The sequence below is a fragment of the Nomia melanderi genome, chromosome 8 (genome assembly GCF_051020985.1).
Source record: "Nomia melanderi isolate GNS246 chromosome 8, iyNomMela1, whole genome shotgun sequence".
Taxonomy (NCBI): Eukaryota; Metazoa; Arthropoda; class Insecta; order Hymenoptera; family Halictidae; genus Nomia; species Nomia melanderi.
Genome location: NC_135006.1, coordinates 15,941,875 through 15,969,274, shown reverse-complemented (window position 1 = coordinate 15,969,274; position 27,400 = coordinate 15,941,875). Strand labels below are relative to the sequence as shown.

Genomic DNA, 27,400 nt, shown 5'->3' with positions numbered 1-27,400 from the left:
GACGGGGGTGAAATTTTTGCTGTTGTTGTGGAAGCAGCCCGGGATTCGAAAGTTGAGCGTCGCGCCGGCCGCGATCTTTCTCCCGAGTTTAATGCATGTCGGGGGAGCTTATCTGCTGGAACTCCATGAAACTAGTTCCCCTCCATCGCCTGTCATCTATTTCACTCGACTTCGGACGCGATGGATATCCGTTTCCGCGTCTAGCTTCCTCTCCGTCGGAACTCTTTCCATCGGTTCGAAAATTTCATACCGATAAGACCGACTCGGGGCGAGGTGGAGGAGGAGGGAGGCATCGTTCGCGGATCACGTCGGAATTAATTTCACTTGTCCCCCGGAGGGAATCGACCGAGGATCCATTCGTCTTTGTCGGGAAAGGGGAATAAAAGGGAAAAGAAAACACGCTATCCGGTCCTGGCCGCCGCCAGCCGATCGACGACACGATGTCGGGAGCAGTCGATCCTCGTCGCCGGGTCTCCTCGGTTTTTCCCACCCCGTTTTCGATGATTCCTCTATGATTTTTTCCCTTATTTATCTTCGAACCGCAGACTCCCAAGTTTTCCGCCGCCGCCGCACGGCATTCGTCTTTTTCAACGAAGACGTACGATCCTTGATTCCCTTCGGGAGAATTCCGCGGTTCGGCCGTATTGAAGCGGAACAGAGCGAGAAGAAACGCCGCGGACCCCGTACCGTCGACTGAGAATTGAATGAACCGCGGGAAAAACGTTCGCCCCGACGACCGTTTAAAGTCGCACTCCGTCGAAGGCCGCGCGAAGACGAATATCGCTGGGAAGAAAACGCTGGAACGGGACGCTTTTGAATGGCACGTCGGGGAGGGTGCATTCGTCATCCGGAGAATGGCTCGAGGGGTCGCGTCGCTCGACCAAAGAAACGCCCTGGAAAATGTTTAGACGAGCGTTCGGCTCCCGAGTCGAGCTAATTCGCGATCGGGTCTTTTCAGAGTTCGGCGAGAAGTTGCGCTCGTCGTTTTATTCTCGTTCGATCATCGGTATTTCGGTGAATGCATCGGTCGGCAGATTAACCCTTTGCGCTCGAGAGGTGACTCTCAGTCACCGCTTGATTTGATGTGCAAAACTATAGAGTTTTATATATAATATTAAGCTTCGTACGATGCATCGATACATGGAATATTGAAATAAAATAACTTTCCTTCTTAATTTATATGTTTCCTCGTTGATTAGTTTCGAAGAACATCGTCTGTATCTTGTCGAAGAATATCGAATGTTTCTAGTGAGAAACTTTAACCGTTAATGGACCGGAAGTATTCCGAGTTCACTTAAGAAGGTACCAAGCGGAAGGAAATTCAGAGAGTGCGCAATACTGAGCGTGTTAATTGTAAATATTACAAGAATAACAGTGAAACAAGTAATACAATGATCGTTGCCGTATACTTTGCGAGCAATTCTACGATCGATCATTTGGAAGAAATGCAATCGTCCATTCTACTAGACGTGGAAATTTCACTTGGACGTAATACATGATAACAGCGAAATAGTTTTCCGTTTTGATTCGCGAGCAATGAACGACATTGATTTTGGAGGACGAAGGCGCGCAGAGTATATTTCAATGAAAGAAGAATTACGTGTTCATGTGAGAAAATAAAGAATTCATCGCTGAAAGAATTAGTATCGTGTCAAGCTTTACGATGATACACGGTTAACTGGTTAATCTAGAAATCTTCGTCGCGAGTCTCGCTCGTCGTACGGCAAGGGGTTAAGGGTGAAAACGAACGAGCGAATAATATTCCCGAGGAACGTTGCTCGATGAACAGAAGGTGCGATCTTGAATTTTCAGGACGAGGCTTGCATCAGGGAGCGGGACGGTCCGGAGGGTGTCTGCGAGTCGAAAGCCTGCGAGGAGGCCTCGAAGCGGATGGTGGCGTTCATGAAGAAGGGGGTGGATCCTTGCAAGGACTTTTATCAGTTCGCGTGCGGCGGTATACGCGACCAGCAGCCGTACCAGCCGAGCTCGAGCTTCAACATGCTTCAGGCGAGGATCGACGATCATCTTCACAGTGAGTGGGATCATTATTTCTAGGGCTACCAAAATAAAAACTAAGTCCTTAGTCGGGTTAAATATATTCATCACGCGACGTAGCTCTAACGAGAAACGGCGACTAACTGCTGTTCCTCGGTTGCTTTTCTAAAAAGGGTCCTGGTGGTCTCCTTCGTCATAAATTAGCCAATGGGCCTGGACTATCTCTCAGACCCCCAAGTATTGACACGCAAAAGGGCGAACCGTCTGCGTGTTATTTCCCTCGATCAAGACGGAACCCCGTCGAGTCCGTCCGTCCGCCGGGAACAATATCCCCGCGAATCCCGGGTATTTTACATTTCCCGAAAGTATTCGATTCCCGCCAGTCGGAATAGCTGGACCGAAAAATATTGCTCGGGCATTGTTAGCGGAGCGCGGACGGGTTCGCTGCAATTAAAGCGATCGATGGGCCTCCGCATTTTACACCGGGATCCACCGAGTTTTACGGGCTTCAGTTAATCCGAGACGCGGAATAAAAAAGAATGAGGAACTACGCGAATCTGTTTCAATGAACGCTCGACCGAGCGCGAGGATTCCGAAGATTGGATGATCTATTTCGAAATCGCGAGTAATTTCCGGCGCTACACCTTTCCTACGCTGCTCTCGTTTTCCCCGTCGCGAGCGTTTGAATCCTCCCCCTTTACCGAAGCGTCGTAGAACGAGGAATTAATTCGCGAGTCCTGAAACGCATCTATGCCGAGGATCGAGCCGTTCGCCATTTCGTGAAGCAAGTTACCCTCCTTTTCATTTCAGCCGGCTCCGGGTCCCTTCGACCTAAATCAGTTCCGCCCCCGTGTCCTCGGAAGCGTGGAGCACCTAGCCGAGGATCAAAAGATCGCTCTTGAAAATTTCGTTCGCTCGCGAACCGCTGCCCCTCCCCGCCGCCTTTGACTAATCCCTCCTTTCTGCCGGGAAAGATCGCCCGGAGGAGTTCTCGGCGTGCTGTTACGCTCGGTTCCGTTCCTCGTCTTTTCATGCCGTTTCCTCTCGGCGGGCCGCGCTCGTCCTCGCAATCTGTTGCTCCGGCCGCGCGCGTTTTTGATGGCCCCGTTAACGAGTCGCGGATAATTGAATTGCCTGGCCGAAGTTAATCGCGCTTTTACAGGCTCGCCCTGCGATAAACTGAGAGTGAGAGAGAGGGGAGGCTAGCTGACCTACGCGGTCTCGATGATTTGCGGCGAACCGACGCCGAGGCCTGCCTATATCGACGATTAAGCGGAGTTAACCCTCTGTGGGCCGAATTTTTGTTCACGATTCTAACGAAATCTATGCACGAAATTAATAGATGTCCACGTAGGAATGCGAATTAGCAATGTATTCGATAGTTTCAATTTCATCGTACGAATATATTTTGTAACTTTCAAGTTACAATAATGTTAACACTAAAACTAGGGGTCAAATGACCCATGCCTGATGTCTTCTTTTTGCGATTATCAGAAAGCTTGCAAATGTTCCTCGGAGAAATTATTAAAGAAATTCATTTACCGCTACGCAAATTGAACTGTATCAATTAAAATCAACAGATGCACTCTTGGAGTTTCTATAGCGAAATTTTCAGAAGTCAATTGAAGTGCTCGGTAGTTTCAGCGTTAAACTTTCACGCCTGTATAAAAGTTGAAGTTAACCGATTGCTTCATTTTATTCGCCACTTCGAGTGCGGAATGAAGTAAATCAACAAGGTGCCAATACACTGATACGTGACTTTAACACTTTGACTGGCAAGTGTACGCTCATCGAAACTCCTACGCGATCAAAGCAATTCTCTTAATAACGCTGAAACTAAGAAGTCAATATTCTTCGTAACGATCGCTCTACTATCTTTCTAATATCTCGCATGTAATAGAATTCAGTTTGTTCGTTTCATCGCCGAGAAAAATGACGTTTAAGTTTATATTCACGGTGTCACCGGAATTCGGGTGACATGACAGCCAAAGTGTTAAAGTTACACGGGTCTGCAGAGGGTTAATTGGCTGCGAGCCGTTTCTACGCGCTCGTCGGGACGTATTCTCGTTACCAACCGAGCGTTTCGATACCTCGTAAGATCGCGTACGATCGGGGGACCGTGGCGCGAAGGTGGGGGTTGGATGTGCTGACGCGCGCGGCGGCTGACGCAAAGTTGCGTCATTGCGTACGGTGGTGGGATCGGGGATAATACGCAGAATAGATTGAAATTGATCCATCGTTAATTTTCAGAAATATCTTCACTCCAGTTAACGATGTCGCGCGAATATTTCTGTCGAAAGGTGTTCCGTGTTTTTTTTTAGATCAATCCAGAAACGAATATCGGGATGATTTTATGGCATCGTGCATCGACATATTTAAATCGTGCGAGAGACAACCTTTTATATTCTCCTCGTACTCGGAGTCTGCGCGATCGCGGCGTTCCGCTCCCCGGGCGGCGGAAAATCCGCTCGAGTCCGTATGGAATCCATTGAAGCGCGTTACTTGAAAAATCAAATGAACGGGACCCAATGAAACTTTCTGAATCGCTCGGCTCTTATAATTAGCGAAAAATGGGTTAATGCCGTTCGAAATGACAAGCGATTACGAGCGGCAGGTTTAAAAAGGAATTTTATAATTTATACGGCTCCGCGAGCGGCGGAGGCCTCCGGGCCGACTCGCTTCGGAGTTCATCCCCTTTCACCCCGGTGGCTTTCAGTTTTTCAGCAAACGAAGAAATTAACGGACGCGAGGGAGTCTCTTCTCGCTTCTCGGGCTGAAGTAATCGCGTAATCGCACACGCGCTGCAAGATCTAACGCGAAGTCGGAGTAACGCGATCACTGTCGGATGGTCCGTCCGCTTACGACGGTGCAAAAACGAGGAACTCGCGGCAAATAATAAACCTATATACGAATCAGGCGTCCGACGTCGTTCTCGTTCCAATTCCGCGCACGCGGAGGAAAAGGAAATTGGACCGAGGAACAAAAGACTCGCGGCGTACTCGAAGTTTTTCAAGCGAGAACACCGTTATTTCGTGCGGCGAGCGCGTTTCTTCGAACGAGTCCGCGGCGGCTTGTTCGTCAATCGCAATCGCGCGATCGCGTTTGCCAAAAATCTGGAAGCGCGGGACGCAACGAAACGGATTGATGAATAACAGAGCGTTCGGCGAATGCGGCGTTCGCGAGACCCGGGGGGGAGCGCACTTTCGTGAATTGGAACAGGCCAGCCGGGCGCGGGCGGCCGGGGGGAGAGTCGAAATTATCGAGATCCCGGTATTTCCTGTTGCCCCGGCGTGTTCGGGGTAAACAGAAGACGAGCCAACCGGTATGTAGGTCACACGCGATTAAAAGAGCTGGACGTGCATACGTCACGCGGCGCGGCGCGCTGACGCAGGCCTTGAAAAACAACTTGCCGCGTGTCCACATCAGCGAAACAACCGGGCAAAAAGCTCGCCCCGTTCCGTTCCCTTCGGTTTTGTTCGTGTGCGACGCCCGGAAACCGCTCCGTCAGGATCCTGATAACTCGCGGCCGACTCTCATCGATTAGCCGTCTTTTCCCTCGGCCGCGCTCGCGTATTTCCTTCGCGGAACGGTCGTTGAACGCGGTTAAATAATTCCCCGGGTGCAACAGCTGCGCCCTAATCGCAGGGAACTTCGAGTCTCATTGTTTCGGCCGGAAAGTTCTGCGGCGAAGTTCAAAACGCCGGCTGTACTTTCGCGTTTTCCTGCCGAGCGGAGCGCGCTCCCGGTGATTTTTCTTGCGACCGCGACGCCGTGAATTACGCTCGCCACGTCTCTGCTTTTTAATCCTTAAGGGTCTTCCGATGGACAACTTTTACTCTGTACAACGACTTTCGCGCTATCGATTCGTTCCTACGCGTGAATTCCGCGGAAGCGAGTGAAGAGCGCCATATACCAAAGTCCCACTTTGTGCTTATAATTTCCATTCTCCAGTTCCTATGACAGTTTTACAGCCTGTCCTTCACTCGTACTCATTTTTACATTCACTCTTCTTAAAAATACCTTAACCTACACTGAAAATTCTAGATACAAAGCGCTTTATTTTCAAAACATGTTCCCCCGGCGTTACAATGTTCAGTCGGGGGTAGATATATAGTAGCGCCTTCATGGCGAAGGCTGTAATATAATAATTTGTTGCAATAAATAATGTTATAACTTATGCACTAGTCGCACATGGCTATATACTATAAAATATAATATGAAATGCAGAATGTACGTCAGGGGTGACTAGATAATAGCGAATAGTGCTGTGAATATAGAACTCGACGTTACGATTTTTGTATTCGAAGGTGTGTATTATGTAAATTATAGGAGAAAGAGAATTTTATTTGAAACAGTATAATTATTTCGTCACAGCTCACAATAAAACACTAACTAAATTAAACAACGCACACACTATTTATATACTCAGACGCTCTTGTCTCGCTCGCACACTTTCTAGAACATTCTTTCATCACCGTGCATTAATTTCACATATATTTGGAATATTCTAGATTCATAAAAAGATGAACAATATTAACATACGGAGAAAATCAATATAATCTAGAATATTCCAACGCTTTGAACGTTCATTCAAAACGCGCTCGAATACGTCCATTCGCACGATATCGTTTGATATTTTGTTTCTATAAATGATTTTCGGCGCGAGGAAGATTTCGGTTACGGTTGAAATAAGAGAATCAGACGCTCGAAATAGCTGGGCCGCAGTCGATACGAGTCCAGGGGAAATTTAGATAAAAGCTGTCCACTATTTTCCTTCCCGCTCAGCCGGCGTTGAGGGTCCGTTGTTCTGTTTTCGGACGTTTCCGCGACGCCGAAGTGAAAAGGAGAACAGGGTCAGCGTTGATGAAGATTTAGGGGGCCGGTGGTCTATGAAAAACACGCGGCGTTCTCAAAGCTCGACGCGGGGACGCGCCGCGTAATAATTCATCGGCCCTCTTGCTCACTTTTTCCGCGCGGCAGCCGGTCAGCTCGGCCCGTTCGAATCGCGGGACCGCGATCGCCGTCGAGAACTCCGTCGAATGAAGATTAACGCGCAGACGAATCCGCCGACAAGTCTCTTCCGTTTCCGACAGAGAAAAAACGGCAGCGACGTTCCGGCCTAGTTTGTTGTTCGTTCGTTCCCCGGCGAAATTACTGTTTCGACGGGGAACGCTGGACGCGGCGTTGAAATAAACGGGGACGAAAACGTCGGTGAAATATCTCGCTGGATCCGACCGAGACGGATAAACGTTCTCGTTCCAGTGTGAAATATTTTCCCTTTTGTTGTTCCGGATCGATGGGAACGGTCCCTTTTTTTTCTACTCGACGGTGCGTCGGAGCCATCGCTGTCGGCGTTGTCAGCCGACCGTGGATAATCGAGAGTTACAAGGAACATCGGTGCACCTCGACGTGAACTGTGGTCTTCCGACATTTGCACATCGGGCTAAATGAAATTCATATTCGCGTGGTAACAGTCGAGCATACCGATTTCAGTCGTGCCGCCCGCGTTTAATCCGCGTCAGTTTCACGTGCATTGGATTCCAGCGGCACTGATACAACATATTACGAATAAATTGCCATTCTAACGACACTGGAATAGCTACTAATTTCTAGCAACACTATATTAAACTGTTACGATAAATATGAATCTATCGTGAAATAAAAAGCAAGGAAAATATTCGACCGCAGAATCTCAGTGACGAGTCCAGTGAGCATAAAAAGCTGAAACGCCGTTTAAAGAAGAAACCAAGAAGAAGCTGCCATCGCGCCAAAAATCCAAAAGGAAAGAAGGCCACGAGGATGAAGGAGGTTGGCAGGGAGTTAAACGTCAGCCGATCTTCGCTTCCAGCGGAACACTTGGCGCCGGAATTCGTTCGCAACCTCTTTTCCTCGGCTAGCAGGGATCTCCTCGGTTCTATCGTTCCCTGGTTGGTTCGCAGACACGGTTTTTTCGTTCAATTCGTCTTGAGGGATCCCGTCGGATCAGCCTCGTTGCCAGCTAGGGATTTGCTTCGGCGATTTCCTCTCGAGGCTTGTCTGCCCCGGACAATCTCTTTCGAAGCTTTCCCGTTCCCGGATCCATCTTCCGCGGAACATCTTGTTTATTACCTGGTCCCTCTTCTCTCCCCGTATCTGTTGCTCCAGCCGCAACGAGTTACCGCGGCCCGCTTTCCGGTCGAATCAGCTTCCGCGTGCACGGTGATCGAACCATCTTCCTTTCTTCCCCTCAAGAGAATTTTCTTTGGCTCCGCGATTGATCGAGTGCGCGTACTATCACGTTTACGGCACACGTGCCCCTATGTATACGTTGCCATAAAATTCCCCATAAAAAAATGACGTATCTCGGGGTATATTGAAGCTCTCCGCAAAGGTGGATGTTCTGTTTGACGTCGACTTCCGGGGATTTAGAATAATAGGATTTCTTGATAAAGGATATACGTTGCCGATGCAACGTTCTTCTAACGGCAGTGGACGGATGTAGTCTGATTTCAATGTCTTGTCCAGACGATTTTCTAATTAATGCCTAAGTAATGTAGAGTAAGGGAACTATACACTGGTTTCTCGTTGTTCGAATAGTTGAATCATCTGTTTGCAACTTGGTATTACAAACATGAAAGTTTTAATGATTCGATCGAATTCGATCGAATTTTAAAGAGCCGCAGAAATAGGAAAAATGCGAAAGCCGTACTCTGAGGGTTAAACTGCACGACAATTTCGAAAAGTGAAGGCTGCACAGAATGAAATTCATGACAATTTGGCTTATAGATTTCAATGTTATAGCATTCGTGTCATTTCGCATCGCAATGAAAATGAATGAGTCAGTCACCGCTTGATTTCCTACAGTGAAGCTATAAAGTTTGATATTTAATATTATACTTCGTATAATGCATTAATCTGAGAAACATCGACGTAAAATAGCTTTGTCCGTCAATTTATGTGAATTTCTCGTCGAGTTTCTACAAAATATCGTCTTCGTTTCATCGGAGAATGTTGAAATATTTCTAGTGAGAAACTTCGGAGTGCAAAGGGTTAACGCCAAGCGTTGTTCTCACTCCTTCGGCGTTGCGTTCGATGGAACAGCCCGCGTTAATTATTCCCCTAAGATCAACTCCTCGTCAAAGTCCCCCAGAATCGACAGACGTCGCGCCGGTATATTTGTCAGAGTGCTGCGCGATGGCCGCTCAAAGCTAACGGCCGCCCATAACGTAATTAGAAACTCCAACCGCGTTCGCGCCGCTATCAGTGTCAGCGCGCTCCCGTGTCGGTCCAATCGTTCCGATTTGTTAGTTAATGGAAGGACTGCGAAACTCTGGAGCCGGCCCGAAGCGACCTTGCGGCGTATCTATTTTAAGAAACTCGAGTCGATCGACTTCGCGGCGCTCGGGAAGCCGAAGAACTCGTTCCACATGCTCTTTTCATCTAGTCTGACGCATCTCCGACCTCCCGGCGTTACTTAAATCGTCCTTTAATTCCTCCGCCCGAATTGACCCTTTGCACTCCAGAGGCGCCTCTCGGTCGCCAATTGATTCGACACAGAAAAACTGTAAAGTTTGCTACTTGATAGTAAATTTCGTGTAATGCATCGATCACAGTCAATTTCAGGAAACGTCGTCTGCATCTCATTAACCCTTTGCGGTCCGAAGTGCTCTTGGTTTCTCACTTTGAGGTCCACGTCGACGTTAGTTCATTCAATTACAGCTTAACACGACGCTCTATTTATTTATTCAATAATATTTGGAAGTCGTTGAAATGTCACCTTTAAATGGTACAACCGTGATGCCACAAATAAATATAGAAGAAATTGTTAAAACAGGCAGAAGTTGCAATAGAATAGAATATCGAGTCTGACTGGACATAGGACTGCTAAGGGTTAAAGAATATTCAGTATTTCGAATTTGCGGTTCGCCGGGGCGACGTTAAAAGAGGGGTTGCTCTCGGTGCTCTTGAATTGACGTGAATCGTTGAAAGTAATAAACCACTTGTCGTGAATCATTGAAAACAAACAGAACAGTCTCGGTCTGTTAAGATACGAGTAAATCGTCAAAGCTTGTAGCTACAATTATCAAAATTGTAAAAACCGTCGAGTGCAAGGGGCGAAAGGTGCCGGAATCACGTTCGCGACGTTGAAGAACGTCGGTTTCACGGTCGGGGGCGTGCTACTAAACCCGTACAGCCTCGGAACGCCGTGCACTCATCTTGGTTACCGGAACCTCGGCCGACGAAGCCTTAGACAACGTCGGAATTTACGTAAGAAGAACGAAGGGGTTTGCAAATTTGATTAATCCAGCCTGTTTAATGGGTCAAGTTCGTCCCCGGTAAGCTGCACGCGTTACGTCGGCGGGCTACGGTGCGTTTACACCAGCCGAGTTTGTTGTTCCACGTTCGTCGCAAGATTTACAAACACGTTCACCTAGTAAAACAGGAATCATTCCGTCCGCAACATTCGTTCCGAGCATCGAGCGAGCACTCGTCGAGCGGAAATATTCCGCGGACACAGTGTTCGTCTTTCAAACCGAGCATCGTTCACCAGGAAGCAACGAACGCCGCTTCGAGCTTCAATTTCGCCGGAGCGGTGAACGAACGAGCACTCGTCCGATTGCCGCGGACGCGCCATTACTCTCGATCGAATCGACTCGATCGCTCGAGGATCCCCCGAAGATCCCCCGCGAAGACGTAACTTCCTAATGAAACGAAAACAACGGGTGGAAAATGATTCGCCGGAGAGAGGTATTCTTTCGTCTATTTTCGTTCCGACCGCTCTCGGCTAGGTCGCTCCTCTATTTCCCGCGGCGGGGAGCCAGCCGAATCCGGCGTTGCTCACTCTGACCGGAAAAGTTTAACGAACCTGTCGTCTGTTGTTTCGCAACGGTGCCTCGTCTCGCCTCCCGCGGAACTATACCTTCCGATTAAGCGAGAAAGTCGGCTGGTCCGTTTGCTCGTTCGTTCGGCGCCGGCGGTTCGGCTCGGCTGTTCGTCGCCCGTGGGTCTGTATACGCGCGGAATCCGCCTCTGTATCTCCCCGCCTCGGCGTGCGCCGATACACGTCGCCCCGGCGAACCGCAAATTCGATAATCTGGCCGGGGCCCAGGCAGAAATTAGTTCCCTCAGCCGGGCGAGGCCGGCTCCGATCCATTTCCTACCGGGTTCGAGCGCAGTATTTTTGCCTTTGATTAAGCACGCTGCGCGCCGGGGCGTCCTGCGAATCCACCGTTCCCTGGATTCGATTATCTCTAACCCCTTCGGTACCGTTGCCGCTTAAAGGCGCCGGAAACATTCGCCGTTGATGCACCGCTAGCGATCAACCCCTGGGCGTGCTATTCACTTTCGTTACTGAGCTCGTGTGATATTTTACTATCGACGATTCGTAAGGAATACAAAATTTTCCATTCTACTTCAGGTGGAAATTCCATTTGAAGATAACACATTGATAATAGCAAAATAGTTTGCTTTGATCCGTGGGTAATGAACATTGATTCTTGTTAGTTTAGAAATCTTCATCACGAGTCACTCGTCATTATACGAGTTAAAGGCGGTGAAATGTTATCGACAATAATCGCAGCTCGGTTGAATCAGTGAATTCTAATTCGACGATTACATCTACAGTTACTCGTATATTAGATACATGTGATTCAGATTAATCTAGTTCAATTCCATGTTCCCGTGATTCCAATACATTTCGCTGACGTCCGTTGTAGCTAAAGGGTTCTCAACGCTGAGTTCCTGCAACGAGAATTAACCTTAAGTAGGTTGAAATCCGATGGTCGTAAGATACGAGTTGCCGTTCGAAAGTCGCTAAACTTCAGATTAACATCGTTCTATGCGCGAGCTTCGATCCTCGTCTAGGATAGCTAAAACGATGATGACGCGAACGGAAGAGATCAAACTCGGTTCGAGCAACGTTGCTGTTAAGTTTATGCTCGCGGGAGGGCGGCGTCGGGGTTAAGGGGGAGTATAAAGCTCGGGGAGGAGTGTCCGGGAGAAAGTTCTCCCGGAGCGAGACAGCGGAAAAATGTCGGGCCGGCAAGGGACGTTTTAAGTGAACTTTTCGCGGTAATGGGCCACGGCGGGGACAGATTCGCAGAGCGACGGCGGAAACGACGAGAGCATTCGTCTCATTTTCCGCGCGACGGACTCGCGGACTTCGCTGACGTACACACGCGAGCCGCGGCCTTGCCCTGGCCTGGACTCCTTGCGACAGCGACGGGAAATTCGGACGAGCGGCGTGTGTCGTGCTCAGGACGCAAAGGCTCGGTCGTTCGTCCTGTGCCGTGCTTTTTAATTACGGTGACGGCATCAAGCCGCGCGCCCGGCGGTGCATTTGCGAGCTGTGCCGCGGAAGGCGAATATGAAAGCTGCCGGCGCCTCGATCGAGCTGCCCGGAGTTCAAACACTCGGAGAGTTAAAGCCGAAGTACAGAGGAACACGGAGCGTGCTGTCGCGATCGCCGCATTTCCTCGTAAACAAATTAGAACGATGAACCGTGTCAGAGTGGACCGTAGGTTAATGAGGAGACGATAAAACACAATTCACGCCCACGTTTTCGGTCGCGGAGGTATCGAAATTTGGTGTTTATTCGTATTTTATATACAGCGGTTGTACGCTGCTCCAGTTAACCCTCTATGGGCCGAATTTCTGTTCGTGGTTATAACAAAATCTATGCTGCGCAAAATTAATAAATATCCATGTACGAATACGGATTCAGTTTCAATAATTCCATCAAATATATTTTGTAACTTCCGATGACGTTAAACTTTCACGCCTGGGCATATAAAAGTTAACTGATTACTTCGTTTTATTCGCCACTTTCGGTGCAGAAGGAAATGAATGAACAAGCTGTCAATATACTGATATGTGACTTCGAAGTTACATGGGTCTACAGGTTAATAGTGGAATCTCGAGATGCCGTTTTTCTACTGTTTCAGTCGAAAGACGAATGTCGTTCGTCTACTGTACGCCGCGCGCCGAAATGCTCCAAAAATGCTTAAGTGCCTCGTTCCTCTGTTCTACCCGGATTATAGGGTATATGATCTATATAATCTAATATAATACAATGGACCGGGTGATCCAAGACAGAACGACGAACGGACAAATCAATCGAAAACGTGGCGACGAAGTCGCTGCAACCGGTTGCGAGGTAACTTGGTTATCGAAAAAGGAAACGCTCGGAGAGGTTCGTTTAAATTCAGTCTGTGTCGTGGAGTTGTTTAGCAGGATTGTTCCGAGTAATTAGATTTCAAAGGACGCTTCCAAATGTTTGGAATTATCGCAACGTTGTATCAGCCACGACCAATCAAGCAGCCGTTTCCGACTTATCGGTTCAACATATTCGCGTGGACTTTCGTTTAATCCTCTTTGCCGCCTCAAGGGTATGTTATGTTCTTACGAATTCCTTCCCGTCCAATCCTCCTCCACCCTCGACGCTAAAGAACCTCCGGGGCATTGATTTACGCGTACACCGTGTTGCGAACCGGAGTATTAAAAGAACTTGCCTACTACCTTACCGATTATTAACGAGGCTATTTAAAGAAGCCCCGTTTGTGTGTATCGAACTGCGCGAAACACCTTCGGTTTCGCTGTTTCGAAACTTTCGTCGATAATTGCACCGCAGAATAATACGGTTTCAGGGATGCGGGCGCACTTAAAATTATTACCGGATAACGCTGATAAATCATTCAGGTTCCTTGAAAACTTGTGAACGTACAACGAAGCCCCAGTTTGTAATTGTAGTGTCTAGAATTTTTAGCGGAGGTTAAAGTATTTTTAAGAAGAGCGAACGTAAGAACGAGTGTCAGCGAAGGACAGGCTGTAAAACGGTCGAGGGAAAGTGGGCTGCGCAACGTCGCGGGCCCAAGACTGCAGGGCCAGCTTTCCAGGGGTGCATCCGAGTGTTTGCGACGAGTGCGAGCGAGAAGAATGCTTGTTTGGAAGAGAATGTCTGTAAATGTCTCATTAAATACATATATTTATTCCTAATTCTCGATTACTGAAGATCCACCTTTTCAACATCTGTAATAATACTCTCACTATATAATTGTATACGCGTGGTTTTTGTCTAGCAGCGTAGGCCAGCGCAGGTGCGCTCGCACAGATATATCCGACAGGTTTACTCGAGCCCACGTCACCGGTTTAACGTTCGCGTGAACCAGCTGGCCAAGGGAATGAGTCCACGATTCTGCGTTATTCTCTTAACACGTTGACTGCCATGTTGGGGTGACCCCCAAATCGAATTACTATAGTTCACTCAATGAAACGACGATTATATGAAAACATTTCTGTATTATAAATAATGCTACACAATACAGTGACATTCAGCTGGATGAACGTGGAATAGTAACGCAATTCGATCGAACGATTCAATATCATACTTTTTCCATTCGGCATATTTTCCTCTGTGAAATCGCGCGGCGTTCAACGCGTTAAAAACTTACCGAAACACACGGGAACAATGTTCCCATAGAAAACTTTCACAATATAACGTGATTCCGGTGTAATAAACACTTTCACTCTGATATGTGAGCCAATTTGAAAATCTGTTCACGGCACCGAACCCTTACGGCTTAAAGTTCACCGCGTAGCCGAGCGTTCGCGTGAAATTCCATTTAAATACTCGTTCGTTAGAATATCAAAAGCGCGTTGTTCGCTGAAAATTCCCCGCGTTATACCCGGCGCGTCGGGAGAAGGCCCTAAGCGGGATTCGCGGCGAGAAGTTTCGTTTACGATCGCGACCGAGGAACTTCCGCGGAAACTCGAGCCTATAAATTCGCGTTATCGGAACTTCCGCGGCAAAAACCGACCGCCGAAAGACTAGACGCTGGGGAGATCTTCGCGATAACTATTCACGGGGAAAAAACCGTGTTAGCCGCGGACGAGAAGCGACGACTGTTGGATAGCGACGCGAATAATGGGTCGCAGGCGCAAACGGGCCGGCTCTTCCGCTGGTCCGGCTCCGGACAATGAAGAGAACTCCTCTAATTAGCCTCTCCCGTTCGATGGTCCTTGAAACTCGCGGCGTCCCGACCGAGTCTTAATAGTTTGCAACAATAAATTTCTCGAATTACCGCGGGAAATTGCGCTGTCCCCCGGTTCCGTCGCCGTCTTCGACCCCGTCGCGAAAGTAACGACACCCGGGCCCGTTAACGACTCGCTATTTATTCGCGTTATCCGATCCCGTCACGGCAATTTGTCCGCGAGCCGATACGGGAATAATGCGTGGGTGCGTTCTCGTGTGGTTTTTTCTTCTGCGGACGCGCGCTCGTTATGCTCGTTAACGAGACTTAGCGTTCGCCAATCAATTCGTACGTACTTTTTCACAAAATCAACCTGCTTGTTAAGAGGGCGGGATAGAGGGAAAAGAGAGAGATTCATCGGCGGTGAATCCTCACTCGTCACGCTGTAAAAGAGGAAATAGAATAAACACGTATGACAGTCGTCATCGAGGCTCAACCTTCCCGCAGAGCACAAAGGGAACACAAAGAATACAGAACAACCGGCTGCATCGTTGATCGAGTTAAGAGGACGCTGGAAGCTCCGCTGCAACGGGAGCGCGTTCGAAACCGAATGCTCAAACGTCTCTCGGCCGGAACCGAAGTCAAAGTGCATCGGTTACGAGGTGTTCTCGGAGAAATTAACGCGCTCGAATTTCCGCCGGCCGATCTGCATCCTCGACACGCATTGTCCGGGCCATCAATAGCGGGACCTATGGCACAGCGGCGACCCTGGCCTGTCGGCCAGCAAATCTATCTCGACGCGTGTCCGATCGGAGTCAAGGAACTGCTCGACACCGTGGCGGATACTCCGTTGTCCCGTGTTTGTCGACCCGCGACCCGTTATCAATGGGACATGCCCTGTTACGTCGCATCGATCCGCTGCGAAATGACGATCGGCGTCGACCCAGCTGGCAAACGTTCCGCCGTGGCGCACGTCGCGATTGCCGGTGCGTAATATTTAACCGGTGCGTTCGCCGGGCCCGATTCGACGCGCACGGAGGGACGCGAGCGGGAAGACGGGGGCGGGATTAAACGCGCCGGGAGATGGAAAAATTGTAAGAACGGTACTGCTGGGAAATAAAGGGTTAAAGCTTTTCAGCCCGGTGTATATTTCATTGTAATGCTCGCAGAGCCGGGGGATGGGCCGTTATTCCGGCGAGGGCCGGCGCTCTCCTTTTTTCCCTTCTCGCCTCGTTTGGAGCCGTTAGCAAGGTTGAATCCGCCGTTCCACCCGCCGCCGGTATTCCGCCATCTTTCCCCCCTCTAACCGCGCGATATCGCGATGCTCCAGAGCCTCGGGAAACGGCGTCGCGATGGACTGGAATTTTCAAATGGTCTCCGCCGCGCGGCGTCTTCGGGGGGCGGGTATCTCTTTCTTTCTGGGCGATGTACGAGAAACGCTTTTCCTATCGCCTCGGTATCATTCTCGAATGTCTTCGGAATTTATTCCACTATTAGCCGGGGTTATAAAAGTTTATTTCACCCTGGAAACTCAATATTTAGTGGATGATCTTAACGTAACCTTGAGAATCGGCGCCGAAGTTCCATTAACTCGAACGAGCCAATTAACGGAAACGCAGGGAACGGTCAGTTTCATTCGAAGAAACTCGCATAGCGTTTCTTAAGCGTACCACGGTAATTAACGGAACGGCGTCTCGGAATGATATATAATCCGCCGTTAATTCCCCCTACTATTCTTCAGTCCATCTGCAGCGAACGATCGTAACCGCGAGGTAGCCCAATTGTGTGACTCGAGGCGAGCGCGTGTCGCAGTCGCGTCGACTAATTAAGTCGAAGTTGTTCAAGGTGGCAGGGCGGGGAAGAGGTAATCTGTTCGCAAGGTCCCGGGACGATTTCTAGGCTCGCGAGCCATCGGGATCGCGCCCGCCGGTCACTCTTTTCCCCCGATCAGATATCGCCGGGTAATTTCTTCGCGGCGTGACGCCTTAATTGCGAGGCCGTCGGATGACATTCCGCTAATTAGCCCCGCGAAGGAACAGGGTGAATGGAGATTAGACCGCGGCGCGGCCTTTAAAAGTTCGCGGCCGGCTGCCGTTTAATACCGTCCCGCTCCTCGCCCCGTCCCGCTCCGCAACGCCGTTTTCGAGGAACGCATTTACTGCCCGGCCATTATGTCCGCGTATACTGCCGCGACGTTACGCTGAAATAATACGCGTCCCGCGCACACCGAGCCCCGGCGTTCCGACGGGCCGTTGGTCGTAAAAAATTCGCCATTATACGATCGCGATTTGCATGCGCGCGTAACCGTGCACACACGACGCGCATTGAAAACTAAATTTAGCTCGGGACCGACGGTAAACCGCGACGATCGCACGCGGCCGCGCGGAAGCGGACGCATTTAGCCGTTCGCGCAGCGAAGTTTTGCACCGGGAAGGTTCCACGGTTTCCGGTGGGACACAGGTGATATTGTTCGAAACTAATTTCGCCGAATCGAATCGAACGTAACCCCGAGCAGGGCGGGACGGCGGAAGTAGAATAAAAATTTCCGTCGAGCCGTGCATGCGGCAAACTATGGAACGATGTACAGCGTTCCTACATGATTTTGTATAACCGATGATTCAACGCTGCCGGCTCCCGCCAGAAATTCGTTTATATTTCCTTTCAGAGTCGGTTCAATATTTTCGGGACTCGCGGCGCGCGGATCGAACGCGGAAGATCGTTCGAGCAGCGCCGCGACAAAGGACGCGCGCGGAAATGGGGGATGTTTTTTCAGAGTTGTTTATTTCGTTTGGACGCGACAGGAATTTCGTTGGTGAACTTCAACGGCGGTAAACGCAGTTAACGACGAGCGTTCCCGTGAAATTAGGTTGAACCGAATTTTCGGGGAACCGAGGGAGAAGCGCGAAGAGGGAAACGAACACGGGGAAGCTCGAATTCAGGCAGAAGCGGAGCAGGGAAACCGGAGAGTCTAATAACGGAGGAAATGAGCGTTTTCTCGTGCACGTCGCATTCAGAGCCTTCGAATTTTCTAGGAGGAACATCGAGGAGGACGCGGAGGACCGGGGAGCGTGCGAGACGAACGGGGGGGGGGACAAGAATTCCGTCCGCGCCGCGCGTTTTGTAAATGGTCCGCGTTTTTGAGAAAAAAGAGCCACGCGAACCAGTCGGAAAAGTGAAAATCAGGGTAAAGACAAAACGCAGGTGGAACCCGGGGGTTGGAGGAACCGAGCGAGGGATGAAATGAAAACACAGCGGGCGCGTTCCGAGGCTTCCGACAAAAGGTGGACGGCTTCTGTGCGAGCGCGCGGGCAACGTCGAAATTTCGTGTTTCCATTTAAACGGAGCCCCAGCGGCGGCGAGGGGCCGAGACGGGGGCGGGGGACGGCGTCGAAAGAATCCACCGCTACGGACTTCCGGCGGTGTTTCGGTCGTCGAATCGCGACTGGCGTCCGCAAAACTCGCCTCGGAACGGTCCGCAACGAGCCTGGAGATAGCGGTTTCGACCCATTTCGAGCATCCGGCCGCTTCGTTCGCGGCCGAGCTTCCATCTGTCCTTCCTCCGTTCCTCGTTTCCGGTCTCGCTGGACGCCGCTGGAACCGGACTCCGACCAACGACGTCCGAAACGAAGACACCGGCGTCCAGATCGAACAAAAACGCGGGGACGTCGTGGAACTGGAAACTTTGCGGTTCTATTAAAATTTCTTGCTCCTCCGTTGAGGGACGACTCCGTTCGTCGGACGAATAATATTTTTTCGACGAGCATTCGAAAAGTTCGGCCACGGCGAGTCGACCGTGAACTTTTCAAACTCTCCGCGATCGGCCTCGAACTCTGCCGGATTTCTGTGGTGTTTTCCTGCGGATTTCTGGCCGGAGAATTTCCAGAGGAGGGCCAGATTCGTGGAGGAGATTTAGTGAACGGTTAGCGCGCTCGAGATCGCGCCTCGCCGTTGAATTTTCCCGAAATGGTGGCTAAAATTAATCTTCGACGCCGTGGTAAATCGTTGGAGCCCTTTGTCGTGGAATAATCGCTTCGAGAATGTCCCCGGTCGAAAGGGAACAAAGCGCGGATGACGCTAGATCATATTACAGGCGACGCGCTTTGACAGACGCGTGCGTGGCGTTACGAAATGAAATTTCCGGATGATTTTTTTAAAGGAAATTACAGGGGGCAGCGTCGAACTTTGATCGTCGACTTTGAATTCCGCTTCTGTCGCAGGTCGAACGTCGAAACTGCCGGTTCAAACTAGTTACGCGAGTCTGCTTTTCAAATAGATGAATATCCAAACTTTTGGGATATTCGTTATCGACTATACGCGCGCGGAAGCCTTAAGAAACGCGTAACTCCTCGGTGAACCGTGTTTCACGGTTGGTTTCTTCGAGTAATTAATAATTCGATGGGAACGCTGCTCGCCAGGTGTTCGGGGGATCTAATTTCATCGCTGGGGTTGATTCAGCCGGATTCTCGAAACGATATGGTGCTTCAGTGTGCCGCAGGCCCCGGCGGGCCGGCAACTGTTGTGCTCGATCGCGATCGTTCGGCGCGGAAGGCACTCGGACGGCGTACCATTGCCACGTTAAATCGGAGGCATCGATGCGGGCTCGAATAATCGGCGAATCGGACTGATTGATTAAACACTGGCTACGAACGCTCCCTACTGAATGGCGGCGCGCGTTCCCTCGTCACGCCCGGCGATCGATCAAGGGGACGCCTCTCGATGGATCATTGATAGCCAGATACGGCTGGCAACCGAACCGTTCGCGCAGCGCGCAATGCAAACCTCGATCATCTCTTCTTTGTTGCATTGCTTTACACGGTTCAACGGTTCTTCCAGCTTTTTCCTGCTCGTGTACGATCGAAAATCTTCCTCCCTCTGTTTTTCTACCATCCAGTGTTTTTCGACATGCGGATAATTTCACGAGTTGTTGACCAAAAGCTACGATAACATACAGGAAACCTCGGTAAAGGTGAATCTTCCGTATAGAAAAGATAGATAAATCATCTTGGAAGGAACGTTGCCGAAGTTACCGAAGTCTAGCCAGTTTTGCGGCACTGCCAAAACTAAGGAACACACATCTCTTTTTATCGCTGCGAACTGGAGTTTCAGCGTTGCAACCGAACCCTGAGAATTGGCACGAATCTATCTCGGAAGCTATTCGGGATAAAAATGTATAATAGCTCGGAAAGTCGGGTAGTCTGTTTGTGACGCTACGGCGAAGATTTTCGGAGAAGTTGAAGCGCGTAGGGAGCGGAGCGTGTAGCCGTTGTTAATCTTGCATTCTACGTTACTCGGACATTCTTCTCCTAAATTCCTCATTGATTAATGGTTGACAAAGGACCGTAAGTATCTCCGCGGAGGGCTTTGTCTTCCTCGGCGCTCTTTAAAACGCCGTATTTCAGCCGACTGACAAGAAATATTTTTCTCTCGGGCGAGTTTATCACCCGGCGCGCAACACGCGTTTCCCGCGGGGTCTCCGAACGGCGGGGAAGCTGTCGCGGAAATCGCTTCGTCCGCGACTCCGATTTTTCAGCGTTCCGCGAGTAGAGATCGCTCGAGCAGCCGTGTTCCCGCCGCTTGAATTATGCATCACGCTTACGGACGACGTCACCGTTGATTGCATTAAATGTTAATTCCTTTTATGGCCGCGTACCTGCCGAACAACGTACCCGCCGACGCGATGAAGCGAGACTCGGCAACGGTGGATGTAACATCGATTTTCAATCTACGCCGCCGTGGCCACGAGTCTCGTGTGGATTATTAATCGAAACCTCCCCTCGCCGCGGCCCGGACATTCGGAGAACTTACTCGAGACGCGAACGATAAAAGAGATCGGTTCATATTTTTCCACGGAAGTCGGTGACATTTTTCGAGCGGCACGCGTCTGACGCAAATTAACACTAGGTTTACGGAACGTGACCTAGTAAGATGCTTCTTAATTGTACATACTACAAGCATTTCAAGTTTATTAAAAAGTACCGTAACATAGATGATAAACCGATAAATTGTAATACAATTAACAAGCATCTTCCTAGGTCACTTCTTTGAATTTCCCTCGGTTCATCCTCTATGTTACACTACTTTTTAATAAGCTTGAAACACTTCCGTTAAGGGTTAGTAATAGGAGCTACGATTCGATAGAGAAGAGACAGAAGGATAGTCCGACGAAGAGTCGATCGGTAACGAAGTTACAAGACAACGGCGCCATTCTCGAAAATCCCGAACCGTCCTCCAACCGAGAAGCTACAGGCAGTAGAGTTGACAGTTCGTTCGGAAAGGAAAGAATAATTCGTCCGGTCGCGAGGAATCGATCGTTACCAGATTTACAGAAAACACCCGGGGGGAAATGGTCAAGGACCGTCGGAACGGTAACGATCGCGCGACGAATATGCGCAATGCAAAGCGTGAAGCAATAAAATCCGCGGAAAGTGGAAACGAGAAACGGGGGAGAGACGTTGGAAGTCGAGGACGTCCCACGGGAGGTCAGCAAAGGCCTCACGGAAGGCCGGATCGGCCACTTGGCCGGCTCGTACTATAAATATTTCATGTTAATCGATATACGTGCACACGGAAGTGTGTCATGCACGTTGTCCTATGACTCGACACAATGCTCCACATACGGAGTGCCGGGGCGACCGCGATCGTTCGCCGAACGCACACGTCCGCGGGGACGTCTCGCGATCGGCGCGCCGATCATCCCGGTCGGCCTCCTTTCCGCCGATTGGCCGGCCGCTCGTAAAGGCGGCCGCGAATTCGCTTGCGGCCGAAATGAAAATCGCGGATTTCTTCGGGGATGCCGCGCGCCGCGGGCCGGCTCGCGACGGAAAGCGGTTCGAAGAGATTGCGGTCCTGCGGCCGAGTCCGCTGCGACTGGCGGAAAGAAGTTGATCGATCGAACGTCGGCCCGTCTGCTCGTAATTAGACTGCGGATGTTCGTGCGAGCGTACATTTTTCTAGCGCGGAGAGCCGGGAATTATACGGAGCGGTTCGCGTTCGATTAATCATCTCGGTCTGCCGATGGAATATTTTTACACGTTTCGTACGCGATCGTGGAAAATCGAACGACACGCGTGCACGAATAATGTACGTCGACGAATTCGACTGAAACGGAGACATTTACGAAAGGAATCGACGAAATTAACGAGCGAAACTCTCTCGCGCGCGCTTCCAATCGGCCGTGAATTTTTAGCGGCGGCGCAATTCGCTCTAAAAAAATAATAAATGAACTTTTAAATCACTCGACCGGCCACCGCTGGTATTTTAATAGCGGCACGGCGGGGTTCGTCTTCGGGTACGTGATGGGAATTCCCGTTCGATCTATTTCCAGTCGCGTCTGTGCTCGATCGTTCCGTAACGCCCGTCGAAAACGGCATCTTCGCCATTTTCGAGCCACTGAATGGAAGGCGCGGTTCGGTCTATTCGGCGACGCCTCGCGGAGCTGCGCCGACGATCTTTTTATAGCGACATGAATTCGTGATTTATGCCCGCTCGTAACGCGCCCGAATATTTCCGGAGGAGGGGGAGGGACGAGAAATATTTTTGTTCAACGCGCGGAGAGAGCGATACACACGCGACCGAGCGGTGCAGCCTTCTAACCATTAAAGGCTTAACCTGGTTTTCCGCCGGTTTCTGCTAGGGGCGGCTTCGAACCTGAATTTTTCATTCCCGAAATTTGAATCCGTTTGCACGGTTTCGGCGCCCCTGCACTTGACACGCTGATTTTAGTCTCAGAGAAGGATAATAGTGGATCACGTTGCGGGAATCTTCGACTACGACAAGATGCAAGGAAGAATGTGATGACCTAATTAGCATTAATGTTTAACATTAAAGCTACGAGATAAAACGGCGCATTCCTGATTTCCAGATTTTCTAATTATTTGGAAGATAACGGATGTTTCTCTGAGATATTAAAGAAATTGATTCAGCAACGCGCAGACTGGATCATAAAGTCTTGAATTATGTCTCGAAGTTTCTACAGAGGGATCTCGAAAATTCAATTTCGCTCGGTAACTTTGTTAAGAACACTAACATTTACGCTGCGAATGATTCTTTATTCATCGATCGTGTACCTCTCGTTGTCTAGCCGCCGGATCGTAAACACAGTGGTTACTATTATTATAGATAGTGGAAGAGTGGATCTTGAGTGATCGAGAACTAGGAATAAATATATGTATTTAATAAAATATGGAAACAACACGGACAATATGTAAAAATGCAACTCAATGCCACGGAGGCCAACACGCGACTCTTGCTTCTGCAACTCTCTCACAGACATTCTCTCCCAAAAATCATTCTCTCCCCCACAAGCATTCTTCTCACTCGCACTCATCAGAAACACACTTCTTTCATTCATTCTTCTTAAAAATACCTTAGCCTACGCTAAAAATTCTAGATACTACATAAATCACTGCAGAATTTCGCATTTTTTCGACGAAAGATGTCGATGTTTCGACGTTCCGAGGGAACCACCCCTAGTTTCCAGGCCCGTGGGAAACGAAACTTATTTTCCCCGTTGTTCTCCGTTTCAGAGATGCTGGCGAACAATACGGGCCACATGGTTGGTGTGTTCGAGAAGCTGGGCATGTTTTACAGCGACTGTTTGGCATTCAAGGAGAAGCCCGTCAATTTTACACCCGGTAAGTCGATACCCTGTCCACTTTGCGCGCGCCCGTTCTATAGAAACCGAGACCCGTCTCCATCTGAAAGCGATGCCACGTGACGGACAAGTGCACAGTCCTCGCGAGATATTGCGCGGCGACGTTGCACGTTAACGACGACCGCGTGTTCCGCGGGCGATCCATTGTCGTCGCGAGATTCGCACCCTCGACGGTGGAATAAAACTGCACCGCGAGTCTCCTCGAATTAACTCGCGACACTTTGAATTGCGTGTAAAATTCTGCGCGCCTCGAAACGATGGTCTCCTTTATCGCACTGTGATATAAGGTAGCTACGTATTATTAGTCGACTAGCTTTCATTTTTAATCCTTTTTCTTTAATTCGGAGATTTCGAGTCAATCTCTATTTACAAATAAAACATTTAAAGTTTCGATTTAGGAATTGAGAAATTTGAATCGGAATTGGATTCGTTTTATCATAATAATTTCCCAGAGGTGATACACCATACCTACGAATTATTAATCGACTAGCTTTCATTTTTAATTTTTCTTCCATTCGGAGATTCCGAGTCAATCTCTATTTACTAAATAGAACATTTAAATTTTCGATTTAGAAATTGAGAAATTTGAATCGGAATTGGGTTCGTTTTATCATAATAATTTCCCAGAGGTGATACACCATATCCAGCGAGCGTTTATTCAAATTGTTCGTGACGAAGCTCAGTTTCTAAAGCTCCATTCGATCGCGTCGTTTCCACCGTTCCCGGACGTTGTCGCGCGCGCCGCGTGTCCCTGTTTTCGTTTCTCCCCGTGTCGCCGCCACAGTGAATTCTCGGGGATGAAAATTCGATTCGACAGATATCGGCCGTGGAAAACGGTCCGCGTCCGCGGACCGTAATCGGCGGCCGGTCGCGTGCACGTCGAAACTTTCATTGCCGGTGTCTCTCTCTTCCGGCGTTGTGTCCCCGGACAAAGTTCGTTTAATCCAGCGCCCGGTGAAATCGCTCGGTCGCTCGCACAAAATACGCTCCGGACTGATTAAACTTCGCCGGCCGCGTCGTCCGTATTTAAACGCAGCTGAATGAAATTCGGCTGCGCGATGGTTGAAAATTACCGGCTGATTATTCGCATTCACGTAGCCGCGCGGGGGAGCGAGTCTTCCTCATAATTCCCATTCCGCTCGAAGAGTCGGGGCTCGGTTTGTAACACCTGGCTTGTAAATGTCATTTGATAACAGCTTTAATCCCGTAATGGCGAGGTTACCCGTTAAACGGTTTATTTCGCGTTAAGATTATATTCCCGTCACGTTCGTTATCCTCTCCGTATATTTACCGTAATCAAGATCTCGTGTGCCGCGCGAAAGAATGGGGAATTATCGTCGACGGTGGGATATTCCCCGAAAATCTCCGAGAAGAATGATCGCGTTTCCAATTCCTCCGAATAAATTCACCGTGCGGACGCGTTTCACCGTTCGAAATTTATGCGCGGATACTCATAAATGCCGAAATTTCCATTGAAAATCTCCGTCGGTGTTAACACTAGGTTTACGGGCATTTATTGTATTCTATTATTCCTAAAAGAACTGATGCTCGTTTATTCAGATCGTGGAAACTGGAGATTCGATAGTAGGTAACTGGGGTACACGTCAGCGTGATCGCATCGATCGAAATCGGCGTGAAGGTTTACGAAATAATATTTCTGAAATCCAATATGCGTCGATTCGACGCGTTCCGTAAAGCTAGTGTTAAGCGAGAGGTAAATTCTCGTCTGAGAGAGATCGAACGCCATTGAATCGGAGGTTTCCGATGCTTTCAATAATATTTCCCCGTGCTCGCCGCGTATCAACGCGCGCAGTTCCTTCCCGATGAAACAAGAAGCACCGGCGGTCGCGTTCCGCTATCTGGCAAACTTATTCGCGTACTTCCGTCCAGCGGGGGACGCGTTCGTCGACAAAGGTGCACGTGTTGCGCGCGCGGTCCGCTCCGGTTTCGAGGAGAGACAGGTTCCGCGGCGACGCGGCCATAATGCATCCGTCGTTGCGGCGTTCATTCATATATTCAATCGCGGCCTCCGTTCCTCGCCCCCTTTTCTGTCCGAGTTCCGTCGCGGCGCGGCTCGAGGCAGAAATTCCCCGGGCTATCGATTATTCATAACCGCGGAAATCACAAGACGCGCGCTCTCGGCTTATAAAACGAGAAGCGGCCCGCCGGATCGATGCTGGATCGAATGTCGTGTACTCGAACGAGCTTCGACCGAGATCAAGAATCCACGTTTACCTATTCGATATTGTTATGTATTCAGAACAACGCCGAATCTTTAATTGTTCGTTTGAACCTGATTCGACAGAATTCAACGAAAGCTATTTCGAGCGAAGGTTCCTTTAGGCGAAATTTAAGTGTGACATTTCGATTGATCGTCATAGACGAAGCGAATCATCGCGATTTCACTTCGCGAACCCTCGAGATTCTGTAACGATAACGCAAACGGCGCATCAGAGCTCGACGAGACGGCAAAATAAAAATTCACGAGGCCCGTGTGACGGATAACGCGAAATAAATTGTTTCGCGCGAAAAGCCATTTCCCCGGAACCGGGATATAAATTTTATATGAAACTCGGTGAACACGCCTGTCCATTGTGCGCCTATCCCACGGTATCAGGCACATTTTCCAAATCGATTTCCCCGGGACGAACTTCCAACGAATAAACTTTATTACACGCCCTCGATAAACATCGTCCATACAGGGTCACGTTCCTTCTGCTCCGGATTCCCGGCGCACTGTGCGCCGGGGGAGGGCGCGTCAGTATTTCCCGCGATTCCGCCGAGAATAAATATCTCGTCTGCGGGGATGCTCGCGAAAAAAAACGCCGCTCGACGCGTGTTCACCGTTTCCAACGGTCCCTCCTCCTCGCGTGTCGAAGCGTCTTCTCGAGCGGAGTCTGCCGCGTGGCTCGCGGAATCGGCGCAATCGCGACGCACAGAGCGCTCGGCGCGGATAGGTCCGGCCAGCGGAAATCGTCGACTCGCGCTACCTCGCCGGCAACCACGGAAACGCTCCACCGGAAACGGCAAAGCGCTCGGACGATGCATGCGTCCACTTCACGCTATTCGCGGGGCGCTATTTGTCAGGCCCTTCCGCCATATTCCGAGGTATCCATCGTGGCCGGGATCGTGGCAGCTGGTTTCCGTTTAAGAAGACCGATGACGGCCGAGCGCGCGAATAAGGAGGGAACGCGGATTCGTGGAAGTGGATAAAGCGGTTCTTACTTGGAACCGCGGGGCTATAGCTGTTCCCCTCGAGAACTTCTTGATGTACCCGACAGCAAACGCGGGGACATTTTTCTTCGCGATTTTCTCCTCTGGAAATCATTATTCAACCACTCCTCGGGAGCTCCGGGGCAGAGGCGCTCCGAACTTGTTACCGACTGAATGATTTATACGCGAGCATGTTCTTTCCATTGATATGGAAAGGACGCTATTGACGAAACCTCCTGCGAGGCGCAAGAGCCCTGGGTATTTTTACCATAGCAGGAATAGAAGCCCGAGGAACCGTTGCTTCGCTAATTTAGTCGCAGTTTCTTCGGCACGTTCTGCCAGTTCTGTAGATTCACCATAGTTTTAACCTTACATCTGTTTGCCAGTCGAGGCGATCCTTGGTTTTACTCGCTATGGTCAGCGACAAGAATCGGCAACCCCTCTAGGATCGCTGGTCGAGGGGAAGTTAGTCGCAGAAGGAATTTGTTTGTACGCGCCCGCTACCTCGGAAGGCTACGAATCAGGCGGACTTCCGATTTTGCACACGCCTACCTGGTTTATAAAAACCACGGAAGATACAGAGACGATAGAT

At 49.7% G+C, this 27,400-nt stretch overlaps 1 protein-coding gene across 4 annotated transcripts in view; it reads left to right on the top strand.

The window, feature by feature from the left end:
- LOC116432637 (neprilysin-1) overlaps nt 1-27,400 on the top strand; it is a 109,970-nt gene that overhangs the window by 22,142 nt on the left and 60,428 nt on the right. For all 4 annotated transcript variants that reach the window (XM_076369715.1, XM_031989798.2, XM_031989796.2 and 1 more), the window contains 2 exons: nt 1,813-2,032; nt 23,468-23,575. In XM_076369715.1, coding sequence (XP_076225830.1) covers nt 1,813-2,032; nt 23,468-23,575 — 328 coding nt within the window. The remainder of the gene's footprint in view (nt 1-1,812; nt 2,033-23,467; nt 23,576-27,400) is intronic.